The sequence below is a fragment of the Glycine max genome, chromosome 17 (genome assembly GCF_000004515.6).
Source record: "Glycine max cultivar Williams 82 chromosome 17, Glycine_max_v4.0, whole genome shotgun sequence".
Lineage (NCBI taxonomy): Eukaryota > Viridiplantae > Streptophyta > Magnoliopsida > Fabales > Fabaceae > Glycine > Glycine max.
In genome coordinates this window covers 8,617,977-8,629,445 of record NC_038253.2, presented here as the reverse complement: position 1 = coordinate 8,629,445, position 11,469 = coordinate 8,617,977, and the positions used below count along the sequence as shown (strand labels likewise).

The following is an 11,469-nucleotide window of genomic DNA, read 5'->3' as shown; positions in this document are numbered from 1 at the left end:
TATAAAGGGAATAAATTTGTGCGGCGTATAAGGCGCACCGGTAGACAAGAATCACTGTCATTTGCCGTCAGATATAGTAACTGTTTAATAATGGAGGGCTCAGATGCATTATGAGGTATGAGAATTTGAGAAAAAACAACAAAGTGGTCTCGTAATGAAGAGCCAACCTCGCAGAACTAGATTTGCTACGTAACTAGATTTTTATTATTATTTAATTTTAACTTCAACACATTAATTATTTATGTCTAATTATTTAGTTAATATTTAATTACTTTTAATATATTAATGTTATTTAAATATTATAAATAAATAAAAATAAGTAATTTTTAAAAGACCTAAAAGTAGGCTTGAAGCCTTTTTTCTAGGGAGGCTGCTATAGCACACATTGAGAATACGGAGCCAACGCAATGGACTTGTTAGAGGTGACTGAAGGGAGGGTAGCTCTTTGGTGGACCCGCCGCTGATTCTGTAGCGTCTGCCTAGCCAATGTGTCCAGGCCCACATGTCTTTCAATATTTAACACCTTTTTTGTATGGGGAAACCTTTAATGTACATTCTTTTTTTTATTATTATTTATCACTAGGTTCATGATTAATTGATTATTTTTTTGGGGTTCTTATTAAATTTCTTCTTGGTTCTAAGGACCCAATATATTAAAAATTTTCCTTTGAGCTCCTGTCCTTAGTGGATCTCCATTTTCTGATAACCGTGTTCTAAATATGTTACGTATACACTTAGAGTTGGTAACCATGTGTGTTGAGATATTAGAAAATTAAAAGATTAAAATACTTTTTAATTTTCTGATAAATTAATAAATTTTGTTTTTGATTTTAATAAAAAATTTCTTTGAGTTAGATTCTTAATATATTTTGTATATTTATGGTCAAGTGATGATGTGTTGGTTAAAATTTCTAAAATGCAATCTTTCGTGAAATACACTCCTAGAAGATGATGATTTCTTGATACGAGGAAGCCATATTGTGATGAATGATTTGAATGTTTTGCAAAGGTCACAGAGTTGTCTCTATCTCATAAAAGTTATGTTCTTGACTCATGATTCGTGGCTATTACCATGATGATGATGAAGTTCTAACATTTTTCAATGGTTGGATCCATAGAGAGTTTCAATATGTTTATTTTGCTTTAATTTGTATATGAAATATGAGATTGGTATAGTGATTTGAGAAGAAAGAAGGGGGAAAAAATGGCATAGGTTTAATTTTTTTCATCTAACATTTTTAATAAAATTAATAAATTAATATTTATCGATAAAAAAATAAATTATTCTAAAAGGTGAAGAAAATTTTTCTTCTTGGGGTCTGAAATTGCAGTGACGAATGAGAAGATAGAATCCAGATTTGTTTCGTTTTTAGTGAAAACCTTCGGTGTCACATGTAAAGTTGACATTGTAGGCTATGACACCGATTGTCACATGTAAGATGACATTAGGTTATGTCACCTTCGGTGTCTTATTAAAACGACTTCGTAAAAAAAATACCCACAACAGCATATTATTAGCCACATTAATTAGTAGAAAACTTACGCTATTATATTGAGACGAATGTGAAGAACTTACTCGATAGCAGTGTTTGAAGTTATAGGAATAAATTTACAGAGAAAAAAAAGTATATGAAATAAAATAGTAAAAATAAGTGTAGCTTACAAGGATTAAAATTGTACTTTGCACTACGTATTTTCATCTGAAGGTCACTAAACTCTAGCGTAATATTATCATCTTCAAATGAAAAAGGAGTGTTTATGCGCAAAGAATCCTCTTAATGGGAAGCTGTTAGCTTGAAATTTAGCCTTCTGAGCCAAAGTGAGTGAAGAATCATATGTATCAAATCAAATGGCTTTGCTGGCCTGTTGATCACAAAATGCCTTCGAACCCTCCTCACATTTGAATACAACTCCAGGTACTTATCTTTTGAAACACTTTGTAAAATAGTCTTAATTTCCGGCATTCTTTCAACTGCAATTTCCATGGAGAATTTTCTCCAATTAAGCACATCAATGAAAGGCAAAGAATAATTGTCACAAATTATTACTGGGACACACCCTGCATAGATTGCTTCCACCACCCTAGGACTTGCTACTTCATGTCCACTAGGGCACAAGCAGAACTTGCTTAGGCCCATCAACTTTGTGTAGTCTTGACCCTTTGGAAGGTACTCGTGAACTTGCACTTCTTTATCTTTGTTTTTCCAACGCTTGAGTAGCTTTTTCCGAATCTTACCATGGGCTCCACCAGCAAAAAAGGCTAATATTGTGCGGTTATTAGGGTGTTGACCCATATTAGGTGGGCCTAACTTTCCAGAAGGCAAATAAACTTCTGGAATGGACACATCTCTGTTGGGCTGGAATCCTTCTGAAGTGTTGGCATTGCAAAGTGCCCTGATGAAGTACTTGAAGAGTTCGGGATTTGCATCTGAAATTCTTGGACCCTGAATCATCAAGCAAAGCCCATGTCCTTTTATTTTGAATTTATTAAAACCAAAAGCAACATGGTAGTATTTTTCAATCAGAATTGGAATTTTGTCTTATTAATATGTATAATAAAGGTTTGGATAAAAGATCAGCATAAAATATTAAGGTAAAGTTTTTAATTCTATTTTTTTTAATAAAAGAAACTATATTAAAGTTTTTGTATCTAGTAAAACCAATGCAGCTTATGTGGAGCAACTGATCAATAGTATTTTTCAATGAATTGGAGTTTTACCTGGTTAATTTGTATAATAACTAAAGGTAAATGTTAAATTCTGATAAATAAATAAAAAAAACTACACCAAAGTTTTTGTACGTAGCAAAAGACAAAGAGCAGACTATGTTGACCTACCCAATCATGGCATGAAACAAGAAAATGATCAGCACCTTTGCTTCTGTTCCAATAAGGATATCTATTTGCAAGAATGTTGATATAATCCGCCACCAAGCGTTGTAAGCGATCAGGATCATAATCGGATCTGGACCTTCTGGGCTTGTAAACATAGCGAATGACCTTGGATACGCTGTAGGGAAGTAGGAAGAGATGGGCCTGTTCAGGATGGGTAGCCTTGAATGGGCTCATGCTAGCCATGTCCATTTCGTCGATGAATTGGCCTTCAATGGAGTATTTATTGTTTACAGGCCCATCATGCACCAATGGCTGCTCCCCTTCCTTGTATGCCCAAACCTTTAACCTCTTCATCATCTCCACATGGCTCCTGTTCTAAACAAGATTAATCACTTAAGCTCAATGGGCCCGCTTTATTTATTTCGGCTAAAACTTAAAATAGTTCTGTGTTCGATTATTTTTCTTTATGTAGTAACTAATTTGTTCAAAATATTTAAATTACTAGATTATGTTCAGCTGTTTTCAGGGTTCGGATAAGAAAAAGAAAATTATTTCAAAATAATTATTATTTTTTAATATAATATTGATTATTTTTTATTTATATTTCTTATAATACTAATGATAAATAATAAAATTATAAATAAATTAATAATAATATAAAATTATTTATTTATTATCATTGTTTATATAAAATAACTTAAACAATAATTATTTTATAACTTTAGCTCATGTTTTGAGGTGCGCATATAATCAGTACATATTATGACAATCAGAGCTTCATAGGTTGAGAAGGAACACAAACCTATGGAGTTTTGCAAAAAAGTAATACGTATTATATAGGTGATTTTAATAATTTGATGTGACTGTCTATAATTATGTATTATTATATAACAACTCATATAATATTATTTTTCTATCATTCTTGTTATATCTATTATTTTATCTCGTAAATTTATGCAAAGCACTAACTACAAAAACAGTAGAACAGGGTTACTTGTGAACAAAAAAGCAACTTTTGAAATCAAACCAAAAAGGAAAATAAAACAAAAATAATCAGAGATCAAGGACTGTTAAAAGCTTAACTGGTGAAAAGCGTGTGGATTCCAGTAAATGGAGTCTTTTGGGACAAAACTGTCTTTCGTGGCGGTTGTGTTGATCTTGGATCGAATTGCTTCCTGGATAAATGATCGTGCTCGTGCTAAACCTTCTTCAATCCTCTTCAAACTAGTCACATTCTTCATGACATGGCCAAACTGATAAATTAAAGACAAAAGGAATCAATTAATTAATGAATCCGAGAACAATGAGAACAGCCTTCCAAAACATTATTAAGGTTGGGTGATGAGTACCTTAATCACTTCATCAACTTCATTGCTGTAGCTGTCATTTGCAGAGGTCGAGGGAAGAACATGATTGGCTTTGATTCTACTAGAAAGTGTGAAAGCAGAATCCGAATGGAGATGAATCATATGATAATCATATGAGGGAGTGAAAAAAACGAGGAAAACATTGAGGAAGAACACTAGAAAGACCAACGGAAACAGTCGAGATTTGAAAACTTTCATTAATTCTTTCAGAACTTGGAAATCTGTCCCCAGGATGCCTCAGTTTCACCACCATGTATAAAATAACATTAATTCTTAATAATTGATGATTTAACGTCCCACCAAATAAACAATCTATTCTTATCCCAAAGCAACCCAGTACTCTTTCACTCTTTTTCTTTTTTTTAAAGAACTGAAATTAATATTAACTTTTCCAAGAGGATCTTTATTTCACCATGTAAAGAGGACTCGCTTCTTTCACTTTAAATACTAGTATATATGTTTTTGATACAGAATAATTTTGCTTGTATAAGTAGTAATTCTTTTCTTTTCTTTAATACTACAACCCTCCCTTTTTCTCATATTAACAATTTTAACCGTACCTCACTCACTCTATAACAGTTACTTATTTTTAAATAACCTCGCCCTCCTAGAGATGCTCTAATCTTATAACTTTATTGGAGTAGTATGTAACTAGCAAACAATTTAACCAATTAATGCTGCCATCAGCTATGACCCACCTATATTGATGCTCACATGAAGGCGTGTAGAGTCGAATTCTTACGTTTCCTCTTGAATTAAGAATGTATTCAATTTTACTTAGTTTAAAAATGGGATCCGGGATCCAACCCACTCAGTTGGATCGATCCAATCGGAACTTAGTGACATAATCAGACTAGTTTAGTTAGATGATTAGTTTTACATCTAGTCCGAAATGATCCAGTCAGACCCGATCAATTTAAGGTAAACCCAATGATCCGAGTTGATTTTCAAAATCAGTTTCACATAAAAAAAATAAAAAAAAATCGCTTCAAAAAGAACTCGAGACTTGTATAATTATGTTATTAAATTATTATTTATGGAATTGTGTTATCAATTTTAATACTTCAATTGTTATTTTTTATTTTGGAGTATAAATAAATTTTTCTTAATCAAATAATATTAGTCATATACTTATATATGATATATACACATATAATTTTAAATTTTTTAATATATATTAGATCAAATCAGACCAATTAATAACCCACCAATTCAATCGCTGCCCCACTACCTCAATCGAGTCCATCACCGGATTCATAACTTTTGCAAATTTAACAAAGACATTCATTAATCAGTAATATAAGAAGCATTGGCTCAAATCAGAAGTATTTAATGCGGAGAGAGATCTTATACCTTCTAACAATTTTTTGAATATTTCATAATATAATATAAAATGAAAAAAATAATAGTCTTACAAATACAAATTAAAAGCATTAGATATTTTTTATATTTAAAAAGTAAGCGGATTAATGAAAAAAGTTATAGGATAATTTATAATTATTAAATTCATACTTAAATTAGTGATAGCTACGGACTACCAACCAAGTGAAGCAGAGCATAACAGTGGTGGTATATTCATAAGTTGTGTAGAATTACTAAGAATAATGCAAAAAGAAGTCACTATACCAATGAGAAAGATAAATCAACCGAATTAAGCAAATATGGAGGTATAATCAGAATCCTTACTATTCCTTAGACTGGAACTTTGGGCCCATGATTAACATACAATTATACACTTAATCATCATTACTTTGTCTATCTAAAATATTACTTCCAACTGAATCTATAATGCATAAAGGACAGTTACATGGAAAATCTTGAACAACTACATCTTGTTTTAGCTGAGAACATAGCTCAGATCAACCAAAAATAGTTACTCAAATTACTTAAAACAAAAATAGTCTATATAACCTCCTACGAGTTGTATCCAAACGGGCCTAAAGGAAATAAAAAAAAAAGACCTTTGTATGCAAAAACAACCCTTTAATGTGAAGCCATGACCCTGAAGTTGAGTCTTCTGAGCCAAATTGAGTGAAGTATCATGTGCATCAAATCAAATGGCTTAGCTGGTCTATTCATCACAAAATGCCTCTGAACTCTCCTCACATTCCTATGCAATTTCTTGTACTTTTTTTGTGTAACATTTTGTAATATAGTCTTGATGTCTGAAATATTCTCTACAGAAATTTGTATGGAGAATTGACTCCAATTAAGCACATCACTGAAGGGCAAAGAATAGTTCTCAGAAATGATCACAGGAACACACCCTGCATTAATTGCTTCCACAACTCTAGGACTAGCCACCTCATACCCACTAGGGCACAAGCAGAACTTGCTTAGGCCCATTAATTCAGTATAGTTTTGACCCTTTGGAAGGTACTCATGAACTTGGACATGGTTATCTTTGTCCTTCCAGTGCTTAAGAAGCAATTTCCTAATGTCACCATGGGCCCCACCAGAGAAAAATGCTAATATGGTGCGGTTCATTGGGTGTTGGCCCAGATTTGGTGGGCCTAGCTTTCCAACGGGCAAGTACACTTCAGGGATAGACACGTCCCTCTTGGGTTGAAATCCTTCTGAATTGTTGGCATTGCATAAAACTCTTATAAAGTTCTTGAAGAGGTCTGGATTGGCATGTGAGATTTCTGGTGCCTGTATCATCAAGTAAAGTAAAAACAATTTATATTAACTCAGGTTGTATTCAACAAAAGAACCACTTGTTATGATTGTTGAATACTTTTTTTTTTTGTCAAAGCACCCAGAAAAGATATTAAAAAACTCCAAAGTAATAATACACATGAAATATATGAAGCCCCAAGTAAGGCATTTGTTCTATAGGCTTCAATTCAAATATCATATTGTAGTTGTTTTCATCTCAAGTTTGGAGGTACCACATTTGAGGTATCATTCGCTTTTGTTTTGATAGCTTAATCATAGTTTTATCTTTATTAAAAGACGTTTTTTAATAAGGATAAAACCATAACAGAGGCTCTAAATACTACAACAAACAATCTTTCGGATGTGATGATGTATATGATATCAATGGACTTGAAGTAAAAAATAGCAGTTTTTAAAACTTTCGTACCTTACCGTTAGATTAAACTTACATTAATTTTTCATGTACACATTACATGCATGCATAGTTATGAAAAGTTATTAACCTCAACATTTTTAATTTTTGGGTCTAACTCATTCATACAAACATTAGCTTGATGATTGTTTAAATCTTATAGGCTCTTATTTTTTTTTCCAACAAACACAGCAATTAGCAAATGAAGTGACAGGAACAGTTTTAAGAAGGGTACCCAATCGTGACAGGAAAGGAGAAAATGATCTGCACCATTGCTTCTGTTCCAATAAGGATACTTATCAGCCACCACTCCAATATAATCTTCCACCAACCGTTGCAGGCGGTCACGGCTATAATCATTTTGCGACATGTAAGGTTTGTAAACATAATGAACCACATTAACCACGCTTAAGGGAAGAAAAAAGGCGTGTGCCTCATCAGGGTTCCTGGCCTTGAAGGGGCTCCTCTTGCTATTGTCTATTTCATCAATGAATTGACCCTCAATGGCGTATATATCATTTACTGGCCCATAATGCACTAATGGTTGCTCTCCTTCCTCGTACACCCACACCTTGAATCTCTTCACCATCTCCATGTGGCTCCTGCTTTTCATTTTATTCAAAAACTCCACTTGTTAGTAAGAAAAATTTAACTATTTTTGTGTGTGCATGTGTGTAACTTAGGCCAAGTGTGTCATTATAAGCAAGGTTTTAAAAAATGATCCATAATCACAATGCCAAAGTAGGGTATGCCCAGCCACAACCTGACCACAATTGCGGTTGCATTAGCTACAATTTTCAGCAACATCAAAAAACACAATGAAACTATAACTATGACCGTAACTTAAAACCTTGATTATAAGTAACGAAGATGAAAATATATCAAAATCTTTCGAACTTAACTGGTGAAAAGCATGAGGGTTTCTATAAATGGAACCTTTTGGGATAAAGTGTTCTTGCTTCCCTGAATTGCTGTGGTTCCTATACAGAATTGCTTCCCGGATCGAGGCTCGAGCCTTTGCCAAACCTTCTTCAACTACATCAAAGCTAGTCCTTTTCTGCATGCAACAAATTTAGAAAGAGTTTTTTTTTTTCGTTAGAAAAGTGGATACTGATAATAATGTCATGTATTATATATATGCGTTATATATAGGAAGTTTGACTCCAAAACTCTGAGCTTAATTTTTGCACACTGCACCTTACTTCTATGCTCAAGGCTTCTATATGCAGAGTTAGCCAGATACTGACCATGGGGTCGTAGTAGTTGTGTTGTGATGCCCTTTATGCTGGAAAGGGAGAAATTAGGAAACTCGAAGGAAAGATGCTGATTTCCCTTGAGGTGAATGATGAAAAGGAAAAGGAAAATGGAGAAAAGTAATGGGAGTAACATAGAGGCTGTGGAGCATCGAGAGTACAACATGGTAGTTCATAGATTGAAGGAAAATTTGCCTTCATCAAAAGCCATGACCATGATAGATATATAACCTATAATATTCAACTCATGAGTAATCTCAAGGCATGTGAACTTGTCTAAGAAGTTGCAGACCTACGTTATTCTAAAGAAACTTTTCACTAAGTTTTTAGTATCAGGTGTTTAATTTCTAGTTGAAGGCATGTGCCTTAAACCTTAAAAGTAGGGCATTGTATTCAGAACCTTGCACGTCGATCACCATAAACATTTATTTCAGTGCAAGCTTGTTCAAAAGGAAAAATGGCATTTTACTTGCCTGAGATGAGAAAATTTTGAGCTAGCTGAAGCATGTAAATTCTAAGTAATAATGCATCAGTTTTCTGTTTTCACTCGCTAAAATAAGGGAACTCAAAGGAAATACAGATAATTAATGGAGAAACAGGAAATGATAAGGTTTTTTTTCCACTAATTATAATCATTAAGTTTGAACTTATTACTACCTAAATTTCTTCTACTTACCCGATTTTAATGGTTAGTTAAAACCTCAGCTTCGAAGTTGTTACTGTAGAGAGAACTTTATCTAGTAATAAATAAAGCTTGATTTAAAATACCAACAAAAAAAATTTGAATGGAAACATGTTTATCGCGAGGTTAATCAAATTGCGAATATACTATCCAAGCCCGGTTTATCTTTTGTTTGAGGTTAGAGGGTTTAATTTTTTAATTTGTTCCAGCTTTTATTTAGTGGTCGTTATGCCCGATGCTCAACCTGTTATGTTTTCTTGTGGTTATTAATGAATATTTTCTTCTGGGGCTTTAGCCCTGATCTTCTACCAAAAAAAAAAAAAAATAGGCATTTTTAAATTAAAAGTCTAGTTTTATGTTTTTAAAATAAATTCTGTTAATAAAATTTAATATATACATTTCAATAATTCTTGTTATTAGAATTTGCAAAATTATGATTAAATGAAAATAAAATTTATAAAAATAGAAAAAAGAGTATTCAAAAGGGTAACTGATTATACATTTTTATAACTACCAATGTATAATTTTTTCTTTGATCGAAAATTAAAGGTAAAACATGTGCCTTTTAATTTATTGAAAATAAATACACTTTGTTTGATACTTTTAGAAATTGAAAATTTGAAAAGTTAGAAAAACTAAAATTAGAAAAAACCAAGGTTAAAATTTTAAAATGTGTAAATGGGAGAGGATGGAAAATAAAAATGTATAACTAAAAATTAATATATATATATATATATATATATATATATATATATATATATATATATATATATATATATATATATATATATATATATATATATATATATATCACATAACAATTGTAAGAGAAAAATAAGAATATTATATAATACGTAAGTATATGAAAATTTCTTTTAAAAAAACTTAATTAATAGGTGACTATTAACAAACTAACTGCACCAAGATCTCCATTTCTCGAAAAAAAAAATATTAGTTAATACGTGGATACCTAGGATTGTTAAAAAGCGTGATAAATAACACGAGTTCAAATCTCCATAGCATCATAAACTTATAGTTATGGGAGCATGCGGAGAGTTTTTTTATTTAAATAATATAAATTAATTAATTATCTAAATAATACATCAAAAAATTATTTGTCTATTTTTTTCTTAGTTAAGAAATCGGTTCTCTTTCTTAACTACATTTTTTTATATATTTAAAAATCAATTACCCAGTTCCTAACTTGTAAACATTCCTTTATTTTTTATGTTTCAAAAGTTAAGAAATCAGTTAATGGGAAACTAATTTCATAAATGTATTTTATATTTTTTTGTTTTTAAATTGTTTTTTATTTTTTGTGTTATTTATTGTTTATATTTATGTTTCTTTAAACGGAAAATAATATTGTTTTTTATATGTTGTTGTTAATTTTGTTTTACATATTTTATGTTTTATCATGTTTTAATGAGTTGAATTTTTTTTATTTCATTTTATTTGATTATCAAAATACATAATTAATCAACAACTTAATTTAAATTTAAAAAACATATTTAACCAACAAGTTGAATTGAACTAAAATATTTAAGTTACAAAATAGATATGAAATTACATAATAGAACAAAATATTTAAATTTGAAATAATACACAAAACTTTTAAAATACAAACAATATGACATAAAGCTAACATTGTTGGCTTGAGTCCGTGTGGTGGTGGCATTTGTTTTTGAATTTTTTAGGATGCATGCAACGATACATGGAACATCATTTTGATTGACCTGAACCTCGAATATCCATCTTGATGTGTATATGAGAAGAGATATGACAACCTTTAAAATTTCTTTTCATCCTTTAGTCAAGGCAAATTCTTAGCTCCTAACACTTCGTTGTGCAATTCCCCAAATAATCCTTTGTACAGATTAGAGACACTTTTCAACATATACAACTCATGTATGTAGTTCCTATACTCATAATGAGCATGCTTATAAGCAGCAACAACATGAGAACAAGACATGTGTATTTTTTGAAATTTGTTATAGTCACTCCCCACCTTTCATTCAGTCTGACCATGAAATTTTTGAATTTCTTTTGATTAATTGTCTCCTGCACTAAGAACTTTATGTCACATCGATCGAACTCAAGAACAATGTGAGAGTTTATTTTTCTTTATCTTCCATAGCCTTGTCTAATACTTGTGCATAAACTTGGTTAGATGTAATCATTGCGGCAATTTCTCTCCCTCTTTGGTTGAATAATGCATTACACCTTGTATAGGTTGATTTTACCGGTGCACATATTGACAAATT

The 11,469-nt window shown here is 31.5% G+C and overlaps 2 protein-coding genes across 3 annotated transcripts; both read right to left on the bottom strand.

Moving 5' to 3' along the window:
• Nucleotides 1–1,640: 1,640 nt before the first annotated feature.
• Nucleotides 1,641–4,751, bottom strand: LOC100800373 (probable glycosyltransferase At3g42180). Of its 2 annotated transcripts, XM_003549690.5 has the most exons (4): nt 4,183–4,751; nt 3,917–4,086; nt 2,837–3,203; nt 1,641–2,444 (listed from the first exon to the last, which is right to left on the bottom strand). In XM_003549690.5, the coding sequence occupies exons 1-4, from the start codon at nt 4,396–4,398 to the stop codon at nt 1,776–1,778; spliced, it is 1,422 nt and encodes a 473-aa protein (XP_003549738.1). In that variant the 5' UTR covers nt 4,399–4,751; the 3' UTR covers nt 1,641–1,775. The 2 variants fall into 2 exon arrangements, with proteins under 2 accessions (XP_003549738.1, XP_025982120.1); XM_026126335.2 differs by lacking the exon at nt 4,183–4,751 and having other exon boundaries at nt 2,837–3,208; nt 3,917–4,054.
• Nucleotides 4,752–5,941: 1,190 nt separating this feature from the next.
• Nucleotides 5,942–8,166, bottom strand: LOC100779495 (probable glycosyltransferase At3g42180). The gene is made up of 2 exons (XM_014769695.3): nt 7,506–8,166; nt 5,942–6,852 (listed from the first exon to the last, which is right to left on the bottom strand). The coding sequence occupies exons 1-2, from the start codon at nt 7,881–7,883 to the stop codon at nt 6,184–6,186; spliced, it is 1,047 nt and encodes a 348-aa protein (XP_014625181.3). The 5' UTR covers nt 7,884–8,166; the 3' UTR covers nt 5,942–6,183.
• Between the last annotated feature and the right edge of the window lie 3,303 nt (nt 8,167–11,469).